The sequence below is a fragment of the Manacus vitellinus genome, unplaced genomic scaffold (assembly GCF_001715985.3).
Source record: "Manacus vitellinus isolate BGI_N305 unplaced genomic scaffold, ASM171598v3 scaffold_100_pilon, whole genome shotgun sequence".
Classification (NCBI taxonomy): Eukaryota; Metazoa; Chordata; class Aves; order Passeriformes; family Pipridae; genus Manacus; species Manacus vitellinus.
The window spans coordinates 221,554-234,690 of record NW_021938794.1 but is presented as its reverse complement, the minus strand read 5'-3'; the positions used below and the strand labels follow the sequence as shown (position 1 = coordinate 234,690).

The window sequence follows — 13,137 nt, the reverse complement described above, 5'->3', positions numbered from 1 at the left end:
CATCTCCACCTGGTTTGTGTTGCTCAAGTGCTGGGCTGGGCAGGGAAGGGCATGGAGAGTCCCTGCACTGCTGGTGGCAGTGCCAGTGGCCAGGATGTCCTCGTAGGAATGCTCCAGAGCTGGCTCCTCGTTACATCCCTCCCTCTCCAGCTCTGCTGGTCTGGCTCCCACAGCAGAGCCCGATTTGCCTGAGTGGGGGAGAGGAGCAAGAACCAACCAGCTCTTCCATTTGTACTTCCAAACTACCTGTGGACTTGCACAGAAAACCACATGGTTTGGGAGAGGGGGAAGGTGTTGTCTGCAAATGTTAACGATGGGGCTGAGATGTGTCCAAAAGGGAAGGTTCCAGGACTTTTCCATTGATCTGGTTTTGGTATTTTTGGGTGGGGGTTGGGGCACTCTGTGATCCTGTGTTTGGCAATCAGGTGCCACCTTTTCTCCCTTTCACACTCATGCAGATTTAAGCAATACCTTTTGCACCACATTGTCCTTCCTGAGTCAGCCCTCGATGGGAATCAGACACCCCTGAGCTACAGGAGAGCTCAGTCTTGGCTTTACAGCTTCTACTTGAAATGCATCAAAGCCCTTGACAAAGCAGGGGGAGCTCAACAGGCCTGAGTTAAATTGTGTCTGCTCAAGCTCTGAATTTGTGACTTCAGCTTTCCCCCTCTGGCTCTGGCTTCACCAGATCCCTGTTGTGCAATCCTATTGCTGCTCCCAGTGTGTTTGCAGCCCTCAAATCTTGCATCAAAGTAAAATAACTTCTCTGTGTTTTCAAGCATTCTAAAGATAAATTTTGCAAGAAAAATATTATCTTGCCATAAAAGGGAAAACATTTGTCTCAAAAATTTGTTGCATTTTCTAGCTGAGTTACCTGAACATGTAAGTGCATTGCTGTTACATTTGACAGGACATTTTTTTTGACCTTTCCTTTATTTTTTCAGCAAGAATATGTTTTCCAGCAAAACTCATGCTTGCTGTAGAAAGGTGGTCATTGATACTGCCTCCCCACTGGGCTTCCCTAGTATGTCCAGTGGCACAAATCCTGGGAAGGACATGGTTAGTGCTTTTTGGAGAGCTGTGACCTGCAGCACCACGGGATCTCTGTATGGGACACCTGAAGGAACTGGGAACTCACTCTGTGACTGGCAAGAAAAACAAACTGAAGGGGTGTAGACATGTCACAGGATCCCAGGATCCCAGAATAGATCAGGCTGGAAAGGACAGTGGCTGGTCCCATCTTCCTACTCAAGCAGGGCCATCCCAGAGCACATGGCACAGGATTGTGTCCAGAGGGGTCTGGAATACCTCCAGTGAGGAAGAGTCCACACCCACTCTGGGAGAACCTGTTCAGTGCTGGGTCACTGCCCAGCAAAGAAGTTCTTCCTCCTGTCCAGTTGGAACTTCCTGGGCATCAGTTCCTGCCCGTTCCTGCTGTGCCATTGCTGGGCCCCCCCAGCAGAGCCTGCTCCAGCCTCTGCCCCCTCCCTGCAGCCCCTGACACACCCTGGGGAGGGCCCCTCTCAGGGTCTGCTCTGGAGGCTGAACAGCCCCAGCTCCCTCAGCTTTCCTTGCTCCCAAGAGATGCTCCAGTCCCCTCCACATCCTTGTCACCCTGTCACAGAGCCAAGAGAACCTTCCCACCTGGGGTTGCTGGAGACAACACACTTGTTTTTCCTTCCTCCCCACAGCATTGCTGTGGTACTTTGCCTTGGTGTGTGGTGGAGATGGGATACAAGATCTAATCTTTAGTGATTAATCTTCTGAGCTGATAAAGTACCAGGAGCTGCAGCTTTCCAAATATCCTGCCCTCCAATTACCTTTCCATGGCTGCCATTTGAGAATCATCATAGAATCCCCAAATGGTTTGGGTTGGAATGGACCTTTAAAAGCCACTGAGCCCCACTCCCCGCCATGGGCAGGGACACCTTCCACTAGAGCAGGTTTCTCAGAGCTCCTGTCCCACCTGGCCTTCAGAGAATCCCAGAATATGCCAAGCTGGAAGGCACCCACAAGGATCATCCAGTCCAACTCCTGGCCCTGCACAGGCCCATCCCCAAGAGTCACACCCTGTGTCTGAGAGCATTGCCCAAACACTCCCTGAGCTCTGCCAGGCTTGGTGCCGTGACCATGAAGGATCCATAACCTCTGCTTTTCCTGCTTCCTTTCAGCCTGACCGGGAAGGAAGCCCTGACCCACTTCCCGTCGCTGGGGCCCTCCCCGGGCTCTGCCCAGGGCAGGGTGCACGTCAAGCAGTGTGACCTGCTCCAGCTGTCCCGCAAGCAGAAGCGGCTGTGCCGGCGGGAGCCGGGCCTGGCCGAGACCCTGCGGGATTCCATCCGCCTCGGGATCATGGAGTGCCAGTTCCAGTTCCGCAGCGAGCGCTGGAACTGCAGCCTGGAGGGGAGGACCAGCCTGCTCAAGAGAGGTACAAGGTAGTTGGTTGGCAGGGAAACTCCCGGTGCTGCAGCCCCTGGAACGTCCATCTCAAATCAAGCCAAGGGGGTTTGATTGGCACCAGGGAGTGCCCAGAGTGCCCAGATCATCCATTTCACCCAGGAACGGGCGCGTTGGGCCCCTTTGCCGCAAAATAAGCTTTGTCTTCGTGTTTCCTGCAGGGTTTGTCATGCATTGGAGAGTAGAAGGAAGTTGTCACCCTTGGCTTGTGGATTTTTGCCCGGAGTTCCCTGGGCTGAGCATCCTCCTCAGCTGGGAATCAGGGTGATACTGTGGGAAAAAGGGGCAGTGCTTGATGTCAAGGGATGTTTTAAGAAAAAACTCTTTTTAGGTCTTCAGATATTTATATTTGTTATTCTCAGATACAAAATTTATACCTATTTTCTGTTTGTCAGCACGACTGTTTATACCTGCATTTCAGTGCAAGTTGTCAAATCTTTCCTAAGACTCCTTCCCATAAATTTGGAGTTTTTGTAGAAGTTCAGAGTGGACAGAAGAGCCATTGGCTTCTGTTTCCCAAAATGCTTTAGAGGAAGAAAATGTCCTTAAATTCTCTATTTGAGGTAGGGGGGAGCATAACAAATCCTTCAAATGATAAGAACTTGAGAAAAATAGAATTAAGACAGACACTGAAACCATTTCTTAGTAAAAGTATCTTTGCTAAACCTGTCCTGATCCAAACAAAGCCTCATTATGTGTTACCAACTTTCAGCCCTTCAATAATTTTAGTGGCATTTACTAAACTTCATTCTTCAGAATTACTGAGTTTCAGTCCTTTAATAATATTTAGCAACTTAATGTTTTTTTAAAAAGAGCCCAGACAAGCCAAAATTAAATTTGATGAAAATAAATGCAAATTTTAATTAGCATTTGGATTGAAAATTTGTAACATTTTCATTTAAAATTATCAATTTTTATTATATTAAATATGAAGTTAATATTCTATTAAACCAGCACATACAGGGTCAGATTTACCTCATTGCAAGACTCTGTTGTGGTTTTTTTTAGCACACGAAAGCAAATTTCTTTAGTTGAAGAAGCTGTTTGTGATCATTTTGAGTGTTTTTCTGACACCTGCACCTTCATCAACCTCAAAGAACTTGAAAATGACAATTGAATAATCCTCCTCTTCAAATAGCTGCAAAACATTTCATTATCTGGCGGTGACAAGCCTTAACATTTCCAGGGACTCCTGACTGACAAAATAAAATATCACCTGTAATTTAAAACCTGTTTCGGCAGATGAGGAGAAGTGTTTGAAAACTTTTATTACACAATCTTAAGGCTCAAATGATGATTCAATACAGCAAAGTATGCTGGGTGCCCTTCCTGGGTGAAGGGACACTTGGTTGGGAGCAGTTGTTGGTTCTCATTTTCCTTCAGCTTCCAAAGGAGTTTGGTTCCTTCACAAAGAACAGGAACACTCTCAGCTGCCACTTTTGGTCTGTTTCTCACATTTCTTGGGAATCTCTTGGAAATTGTTGGTCAGCCAATGGACTCCACTCCTTTCGCTGAAGTTGAAGAGTTTTAGGAATGATCAAATCATTTGATATCTCCATGGTCCCAGAGAAACCCTAAAGAAAAATACACACTTTGAACAGTCTTTAAAGGTCTCACAAGTGCAAGAGAGGTCATGTCCTAGTGAGCTGTGAGGGGTGAAAAGCCACACTCAGTTGGCAGTCCCAAACTGCTGTGACTGATTTGGATCATCAATGTTTTTTCTGCTTCTAGAGATGGGGAAAACCCCAAAAAGACCAAGGGCTTTCTAGTCCTTGAAATGCCAGATTTATAGTCACAGTCTGCACTATTTGTTGTTCTGGATACTTCTCTGGATACAACTGGGAAACTCCTTTTGCATAACCTACCACTCCTCTGTGACCATTGTCACTTATGACAGCTGTTACTGTTCACTGATCCATGCAAAATCCTTCTGCACTCCTTCTCCACTTCCTTAAAAATCCATGATAAGAGTTAGATTTAAAATGATTCTGGAGAGACATTTCAAGCCATCCTGTTGCATGGTGGCAGTTGGTGTCTTTGTAAAGCACTGATGGTCATTTGGTGTCCCAGGAGTGCCATAAAGGTTGCTGGAGGCCAAGTAAACAGAATTTCATCTCAAACAAGATGGTGATTCAGGGAAGAGAAATAAAATTTGAGCAAAGAGTTCAAATGCAGGCACTCAAAAAAATCCTTCTTGGGAAATGAGCACTCTACGATCCTTCCATCCATCAGTCCATTTCTTGGCCTCATGCTGGATTCTTTGACCTTCAGGCAGTGGTTTCATTGATGTCATGAGGAATCTAGGAATGGTACAGCAGTGGAGTGGTAGCTCAGAGACGTGGAATTTCCACCATGGGAGATTTTGAGAACTCAGCTGGGGAAGACCTGAGCAGCTGGCACTGAGTTAGCCCTGTTTTTAGCAGGAGGTTGTGCTAAAGACCTTGAGAATCCTTCCATCCTAAATCTTTCTGCAGTTCTTTTTTGATTGGTTGGTTGGTCTGTTGATGTGATTGTTTTCCCTCCTCCACTTGCTCTGAAACACTCACCTTCACTGTAGCACTGAAAAATCATTGCCCATGAACATCTTTCCTTTGGCAGAACCAGCCCATGGCTGAACTCCTCCTGTTATAGTTTTCCTTGTGGTCTGGAGCACACCACACTCAGAACAGTGGTGCCATTGCAGCAAACATCTCTCTGTATTTATAGGCTGCTGAGCTCAGAAATCCTCCCAGAGAGCTCAGGGGAGGACTTGGACCCGTGCAAGGTCCTACTGAGGGGGCCGGTTTGCTGCAGCATCTTGAAATTCCTTCTGTGCTGGATGTTTGCAACCAAACTGCCCAGCAAACACATCTCATGGAGATGTTCCCCCTTGCCCCAAGTGTCAGATTCCATTTGGTCCCAGTCAGTGGGGTCAGGGGAGTGACTCATCCCCAAAGCGGGTCCTGATAGCCCAGCATCGGCTCCAGGCTCCGCTGGCTCTGGTGACAGAGGGAGGAAGGATACCAGGACACATGGGGAAATCTCTCTCAGATCTTAAATCATGCTCCTTGGAGCTGATTGCTGCCCATTTGTGGTGTGTCCTACTGAAAATCCAGCTGCTGCTCTGTTGCATGTTGTTATTCCACAGGGGCTGAAGGACCTTTCAGTTCTCCCCTTACTCGTGTGATTTGTAAATTAACCATTAAATGGTGATTGATCCCCTAGGATAAAGAACAAGGAATCATTTCAGACTTTTTGGACAAGCATTTGACAGCCTGGAGATGTTGAAGCTTTGTCTTAGGAGGAGGTGGGAGGGGTGGAGAAGGAGATGATTTGAAAGCCTGCTTGGTATGTGCAGTCCTTGCTGTCTGCAGTGGCCTGACCACAAGCCACGGTCTCTGATTTCCAGTGGGCTGAGAGCTGGCCAGCACTTCCATGGAGTGCCACAGGATAACCAAAGCATTGCTGGTCAGAAATAGCAGGAGCAGTGTGGTGTTCCACAGAGCCAGATTTAGCAGGGGCTGAGGAGCTGCCGGGGACTGCTGCCTTCACATGGTGTGGGAAAGGCCTTCTGGAATGTTCTCAGTGTGTCAGAGAGGAAACTGGGAATCTGGTAAACATTTGGAGATTGGCTTCTGGAATGATTTAACAGGTTTAGGATCTCAAATATATTTCACCCCCTCTTAGCTCCTTCTTTGGCATGGGTTGGCCACTGTTGAAAATGTGTGAGCACCATGTTGCTGTCCATAGTCTGTGCTGGCTGCGTCCCACAGCAGCTTTCCTAAAACTTTTGATGGATTTGGTGACGTCCTTTCATTGTTTTTCCAGTACCCTGAGAAATTTTGTAGAGCATCATCAACCAGAGAGACTAATTGCAAATTATTGTCCCAGTGCTTACAGCGACCAAGATGGTGAGGCAGGAAGGAGTTGGTTGGTTGATCTCCTTATCTCCTCCATATTTTGACTCTCCCCTCATGTCCATACTGTTGCTGGATCTTTATCTGCAATTCTGCAATTCCAAAGAGCTCCTATGGAGTGTGTATTGAAGCTGGTAATGCAGCCTCTCCACTGTGCTCATGGTCAGTCACACTTCTCATTCTTCTTGCTGACAACTGTCAGGAGAGCTCTGTGTCCTGTTCTCGGGTCACATTTGTGGTGGTGTTGTCAGATGTCAGCAGTCAGTGGCCTGATCTCTTATTACAGCTTGATGGGAATTCTTTGAGGGAACATAATAAGGGTTCATCTGAGGGTGGACTTGGTGAATTCTAGAGGTGAATTCCAACCTCTGCTCCAAACAGGTAACTGTAAATCTAGATCAAGTCTCTGTGGTTGTCTCTCTCTCTTCCATTATTGGGGTAAACAGATTTTCCCTCTGATGTGGAAGGAAATTTGGAATTTTCCCATGTGGACTATTTGTTTGCTTCAATGTGTTTTCCTCCTTGCAATGTACCACCACTCTATTTCTCATAAACCAATTTTTTTCTATATTGGCTGATCTTACCCATTCCTGCACTCAGAGCTGTTGATCAGTCACCCGTCTCTCTTCCTTGCACTAATTCCTAAATTGTGGACTTGTTAAACAATTTCTCATTAATAGTTTTCTTTTCTACAAATGAACTGCTGAAAGAATATTACAATTATCCCCAGGATTGAATAGACAAAGAGGTAAATATAAATGAGTAAATAAACTATTTTGGGGTTTAGGTCAGGTTTGTGTCAATCTGAGTTTCCAGAACTTCTGTGGAGCTCCTGGGTGTCGTATCAATATTCCCATTCCTGTCTGATCTCACATCTCCAGGCTGAATTTCCATTCAGTCCCTGTACTTTGTTTCCTGGTTAAATGTCCTGGTGTGCCATGGTCACACCACGACCTCAGGGATTGTAACCAATCCTGAGAAGCCTCCTCTGGGAGGAGAACAGCTTCAGAACACAACCCTGCAGTCACTGGGAGTGGATAATTTACAAGGAATTCAGAAACCCCACTCACATGTGGGAGAGCTGTCCTTCTTGCCAAGATGTCCTTCAACATGCAACCCTTGCCAGCCAAACTACACGTGATCTTTCCATGGGAAATACCACGACAGCCCCAATTAAAAACATGTTTGAGTAACAGGCCAGATTTTAAAAATATTTTCCCAGTCTCTACTCCATATTTGCTGATTTTAGGCCCCCCCATGATTTCGGTGGCAGTCTCTATTCACCCCCCTCAGCCCGTGGGGAGGGTGAGCACAAACGGAGTTTCACGGCTGTCGCTTTTTGCAGTTGGATGTTTTCCCACCCCTCCCTTGATCCATGAGTGGTCTCCTGTCCATGTCACAGAGTAACAGAATAGGTTGAGTTGGAAGGGACCCACAAGGATCATCGGGTGCAGCTCCTGGCCCTGCACAGGCCCATCCCCAGGAGTCCCAGCCTGTGCCTGAGAGTGTCATCCAAACCCTCCTGGAGCTCTGGCAGCCCTGGGCTGTGACCACTGCCCTGGGGAGCCTGGTCAGTGCCAACCACCCTCTGGGGGAAGAGCCTTTTTCTAAAATCCAACCTGACCCTGCCCTGACACAACTCCAGGCCATTCTCTGGGTCCTGTCCCTGGTCACACAAAGCAGAGCTCAGGGCCTGCCACTCCTCTGCCCCTCACAAGGAAGTTGTATGGAACCACTCACAGCCACGGGGTGAGACTGGGGTGTCACTACACCAGTTACTTCAAACACGATGTGGAGCTTCTCTGATAGAGTGGTGTGCAAGTAAAGAGTTTAATCTCTTTGTATTTATCATTAATGTAATTATTGTGCTTAGTTTTTCAGTCCATGCACAGTCAAGAGAACCAGTGAGGTGGCTGAACACCATATTTTACCTTTTCTGCTTCTACCCTCTCCCTGTCCTTCTCGTGTGCAGGTTTTAAGGAGACTGCCTTCCCATCTACCATGTCCCGTGTCCCTCACACACTCGCTGGGTTTTGTGCCTTTGTGTCTGTGATTATTGTGCTTGGCTTTAGTCATGAGGAGTCAGGAGAGCCAGTGAGGGAGTCTTCAACCTTTTTATTACTTTGCATTTCCTGCTCTTGCCGTTTCCTAATCCTTGTCCCCCAAAGGTTTTAAGGAGACTGCCTTCCCCTCTGCCCCGTCCTCCATGTCCCTCACTGGATTTTGTCTCTTTGTGTTTATAATTGTGCTTTGTTTTAGTCCACGGACAGTCAGGAGAGCCAGTAGAGGTGGCTGAACACCTTACCCTGTTCCTACCCTGTCCTAATCACAGAATCACAGAACATGCTGAGTTGGAAGGGACCCATCAGGATCATCGGGTCCAACTCCTGGACACTCCAAGAGTCACATCATGTGCCTGAGAGCATTGTCCAAACGCTTCTTGAACTCTGTCAAGCTTGGTGCTGTGACCACTTCCCTGGAGAGCCTGTTCAGTGCCCAATCACCCTCTGAGTGAAGAACCATTTTCTAATATCCAACTTAAACCTCCCCCAACTCAGCTTCATGCTGTTTCCTCGAGTCCTGTCACTGGTCACAGGAGTGAAGGTATAGGTACCTGCCCCTCTGCTTCCCCTCATGAGGATGTTGAAGACACCGGTGAGGTCTCCCCTTAGTCTTCTCTTCTCTAGGCTATTTTTATCCTCTAGAAGTCCAAGGTTGCAGAGGAAATCCAGACATTAGTTCAATCAGCACACAGGGAACAACAAGCAAGAACAGCACCTGGTGTGGGCTTGGTTTAGTTTTTGGGTTTTTCTTTTTAGATTTGTTCTTGTTTTTGAAACTTCCACACCCAGATTACCCATTTTGCTCACCTAAGCAGCACAGCCAAGCAGTGTTTTTTTCCCGTGCAGGTTTTAAGGAGACGGCTTTCCCCTACGCCGTGTCCTCGGTGGCCCTCACGCACTCATTGGGTTTTGTCTCTTTGAGTTTATAATTGTCGTGCTTTGTTTTAGTCCATGGACAGTCAGGAGAGCCAGTAGAGGTGGCTGAACACCTTACCCTGCTCCTACCCTGTCCCAATGCAGGTTTCAAGGAGACGGCCTTCCTGTACGCCGTGTCCTCGGCGGCCCTGACGCACTCGCTGGCGCGGGCCTGCAGCGCCGGGCGCATGGAGCGCTGCACGTGCGACGACTCCCCGGGGCTGGAGAACCGCAAGGCCTGGCAGTGGGGGGTCTGTGGGGACAACCTCAAGTACAGCACCAAGTTCCTCAAGAAGTTCCTGGGGCAGAAGAGGATCGGCAAAGACCTGCGGGCCAAGGTGGACATCCACAACACCAACGTGGGCATCAAGGTGAGGACCCGCACCGGCAGGGTGGGAGTGACCTCAAGTCCTCTAACCCATCCCCAGCTGAGGCTGTTTGTGAGGGGGGTATTCCCTGCCCCTGCTCACAAACAACAGTGCCTCTGTCTGTGTGTCCTGGCACTGAGAACTCCCTGGAAAGTCTCCTGAACTCTGGTGTGAGGAGCTGCATGTTGACAGGCAGAGGAGCATCCTGTATCCTCTGGTGGTACCAGGGGCTGCGTGACAGCAACACACAGCCCAGGAAGAGCTGTAACGTTCAGTGGTTGAGTGACTCCATGGGCTGTGCCACAGCCACAGGGAGCTCTGTGAACAGCTAGAGCTTCAGAGCTGATGGGATGTGTAAGGCAGAGTAAGGGCTGACACTCTCGAGGTCAATTATGAGTCTGCTGGTGACTTGCTGTGGAACTCGTCATGTCACAGGTTTGGGTCAGGGAGACCATTAGACTGAACATTTTGGCCTCTGTTGGCATTATTGGCCTCCATGTTTGGCCTCTGCAGGCCTCTGCAGGCTTATCACTGTTTCCCATTTCCTGAGTCCAGTTCATTGTTCAATCAGAGCACTGTCTTCATTTGAATATACCATGCTGGAGATACTATTTTGGATTTTTTTTTTTTTTTTTTTTTTACTCCTACTGGGCCAAATAGGCTTAGGAAGAACTTATTTGGTATTCAGCTGTTTGTTCTCATTCGGGCTTTCCACTCTCTGGCTCACCAGTCAACTCTGTAGCCATCCCTCTGCTTCAATTTTTTTTTAAACTACTATTACTTTTTCCCTCATAAAATAGAAATAATACTAATAAAACTGAAGTCCTTGCAGGCTGTCTGTGCTCTGAGGTTCTGCCTCTGCCCAGAACTAGGCTCAGATAAAGTCCACCACTTCACCATCTCCCGTAGCATTCTCTCGGAAAAGCTGCAGCCCACGGCTTGGACAGGGGCACTCTGCTGTGTTAGGAACTGGCTGGAGGGCCGAGCTGAGAGTGGTGGGGATGGAGCTGCATCCAGTTGGGATCCGGTCACCAGTGGTGTCCCCAGGGATCAGTGCTGGGCCCAGTCCTGTTTAATCTTTATCGATGATCTGGATGAGGGGATCAAGTCCACCATTACCAAATTTGCAGATGACACCAAGCTGGGGGGGAGTGTTGATCTGCTGGAAGGCAGGAGGGCTCTGCAGAGGGACCTGGACAGGCTGGAGAGTTGGGCTGATTCTCTACAACTCCCTGACAGGAGGGGGGAGCCAGGTGGGGGTTGGGCTCTTCTCCCAGGAAGCAGCAGTAGGACAAGAGGGCATGGTCTTAAGCTGTGCCAGGGGAGGTTTAGGTTGGATATTAGGAAGAAATTCTTTACAGAGAGGGTAATCAGATATTGGAATGGGCTGCCCAGGGAAGGGATGGATTCACCATCCCTGGAGGTTTTTAAGATGAGACTGGATGTGGCATCAGTGCCATGGTCTGGGAACCACAGTGGGGTTGGATCAAGGGTTGGACTTGATGATCTCGGAGGTCCCTTCCAACCCAGCTGATTCTGTGATTCTATGATTCTATGATTCTATGATTCTATGATTCTATGATTCTATGATTCTTTGATTCTCCTCCTCCTCAGGCAGTGAAGAACGGCCTGAAAACCACGTGCAAGTGCCACGGCGTGTCGGGCTCCTGCGCCGTGCGGACGTGCTGGAAGCAGCTCTCGCCCTTCCACGAGATCGGGCGGCTGCTGAAGCTTCGCTACGACGACGCCGTCAAGGTGTTCAGCACCACCAACGATGCCGTGGGGCACTCGGAGCTGGCCGGGCCCCCCCGGCATGGGCAGTCCCCTCGGCTGCCCCCGGCCCCCCGCGCCACCGACCTCGTGTACGTGGAGGACTCGCCCAGTTTCTGCCGCCCCAGCAAATACTCGCTGGGCACCGCGGGGAGGACCTGCTCCAGGGAGGGCAACTGCGACACCATGTGCTGCGGGAGAGGCTACAACACCCAGAGCCGGCTGGTCACCTTCTCCTGCCACTGCCAGGTGCAGTGGTGCTGCTACGTGGAGTGCCAGCAGTGCATGCAGGAGGAGGTGGTGTACAGCTGCAAACAGTAGGGGCAGGACGAGGCCGGGGGAGCTGTCAGGAGACAGAGACACCATTCTCTGCTGCGGGGTGAGGGCAAAGGCCAGCACCAGAAACGTGCAGTGCTCCTATGTCCTCAGCGTTGGCATCCTGCAGCCCAGGGAGAGCCCCTGCAGGAGCGGGGGAAACCAGAGGTTTTGTCAGGTGTCAGATCAGGAAGGAGGAATGGAGAGGGGGGGGGAATGTGGGACAGCAGAAACACTGAAACAGTGACATATATCTCTCTTGAGTTAAAATTTTTACTCTTCAGGAATATCCTCCTCCTCCATTCCTCAGGTGCACTTATTTTGGGGTGGTGACGTTGAGATACTGAGGGCTTGTGCCCTGGTTCCTGGAGAGGAGAGAATTAAGGGACTGAGGAGGCAGTAAAACCAGAGATTGGATCCTGATGCAGCAGGGACAGCCGTGTTCCTGCACCAAGGCAAAAAGACTCTGGCAGCAGGGGATTCCCAGTGCTGTTCCCGGGAGCTGGTTGGATCCTTTCTGCTGTGAACTCAAAGACACACTGCTGAACAGCCTCATTTTGGTGCAAGAGTTGTGCCTCAGAAGTACCAGTTTACAAACAAATGGAGCTTGTGTCCATCATCTTCCAGGTCTGTAGTTTGGACATTTGACTCCAAGGGCATTTTAACCACATTTTAACTTTGCTGTACACAGGAGCCAGGAACTGCCTCTGTGGCAGTGGATGTGCCACAGGAGGGCTGTGAAGTTCCCCATCTGCAGCCTCACAGGGGGTATTTTGTGGTGGTGGATCCAGGGTGGTGGTGCCAATTATACATCTCTCTTCCCCCTCTCCCCCAGTCAATCAATCAATCAATCAATCAATCACCTTCTTGTCTTGTGTGCACCACTTTCTGCCTGGTGCCCGAGGTGTGTCACATCCCACAGCCCTGCCCTGTGCTAATGACAGGTAAAAGTTCTGAAAGGGAATTAGGAACCACAGGAATTGGGCCATCTGAAGAATTTGCAAGTCATGAGATGACAATCCCTGACCTGAAAAGTTGGATCTATCCACACACTGCATCTGCCATGGCAGAAGGTGACCTGGGGGAGAGAGCACAGTCTGTTACAGTCTATATAGACTTTAAGCTGTGTTTTCCTAGTTGACTTTAAATTGAACACAATAGAAACAGCCTATTTAGTCTCTTTGGCTGTGGTTTACAGAGCAATTTTGGGAATGGCAATGAGGCATCCCCTGATCTAGCCCCCAGGTAAATGTGTGTGTGGCACAACCTCTCTGGGTGATCAGCTCTATGACAGTGTATTTTCCTACTCCAGGGGTTTTCCTGGCTAATCCTGCAGCAGCAGCAGAGTGTTCC

The 13,137-nt window shown here is 49.1% G+C and overlaps 1 protein-coding gene across 1 annotated transcript; it reads left to right on the top strand.

Annotated features, from left to right (window-relative positions):
• Nucleotides 1–2,178: 2,178 nt before the first annotated feature.
• Nucleotides 2,179–11,790, top strand: WNT9B (Wnt family member 9B). Its single transcript, XM_018087654.2, has 3 exons — nt 2,179–2,428; nt 9,437–9,702; nt 11,314–11,790. The coding sequence occupies exons 1-3, from the start codon at nt 2,353–2,355 to the stop codon at nt 11,788–11,790; spliced, it is 819 nt and encodes a 272-aa protein (XP_017943143.1). The 5' UTR covers nt 2,179–2,352.
• The last annotated feature ends 1,347 nt before the right edge of the window (nt 11,791–13,137 follow it).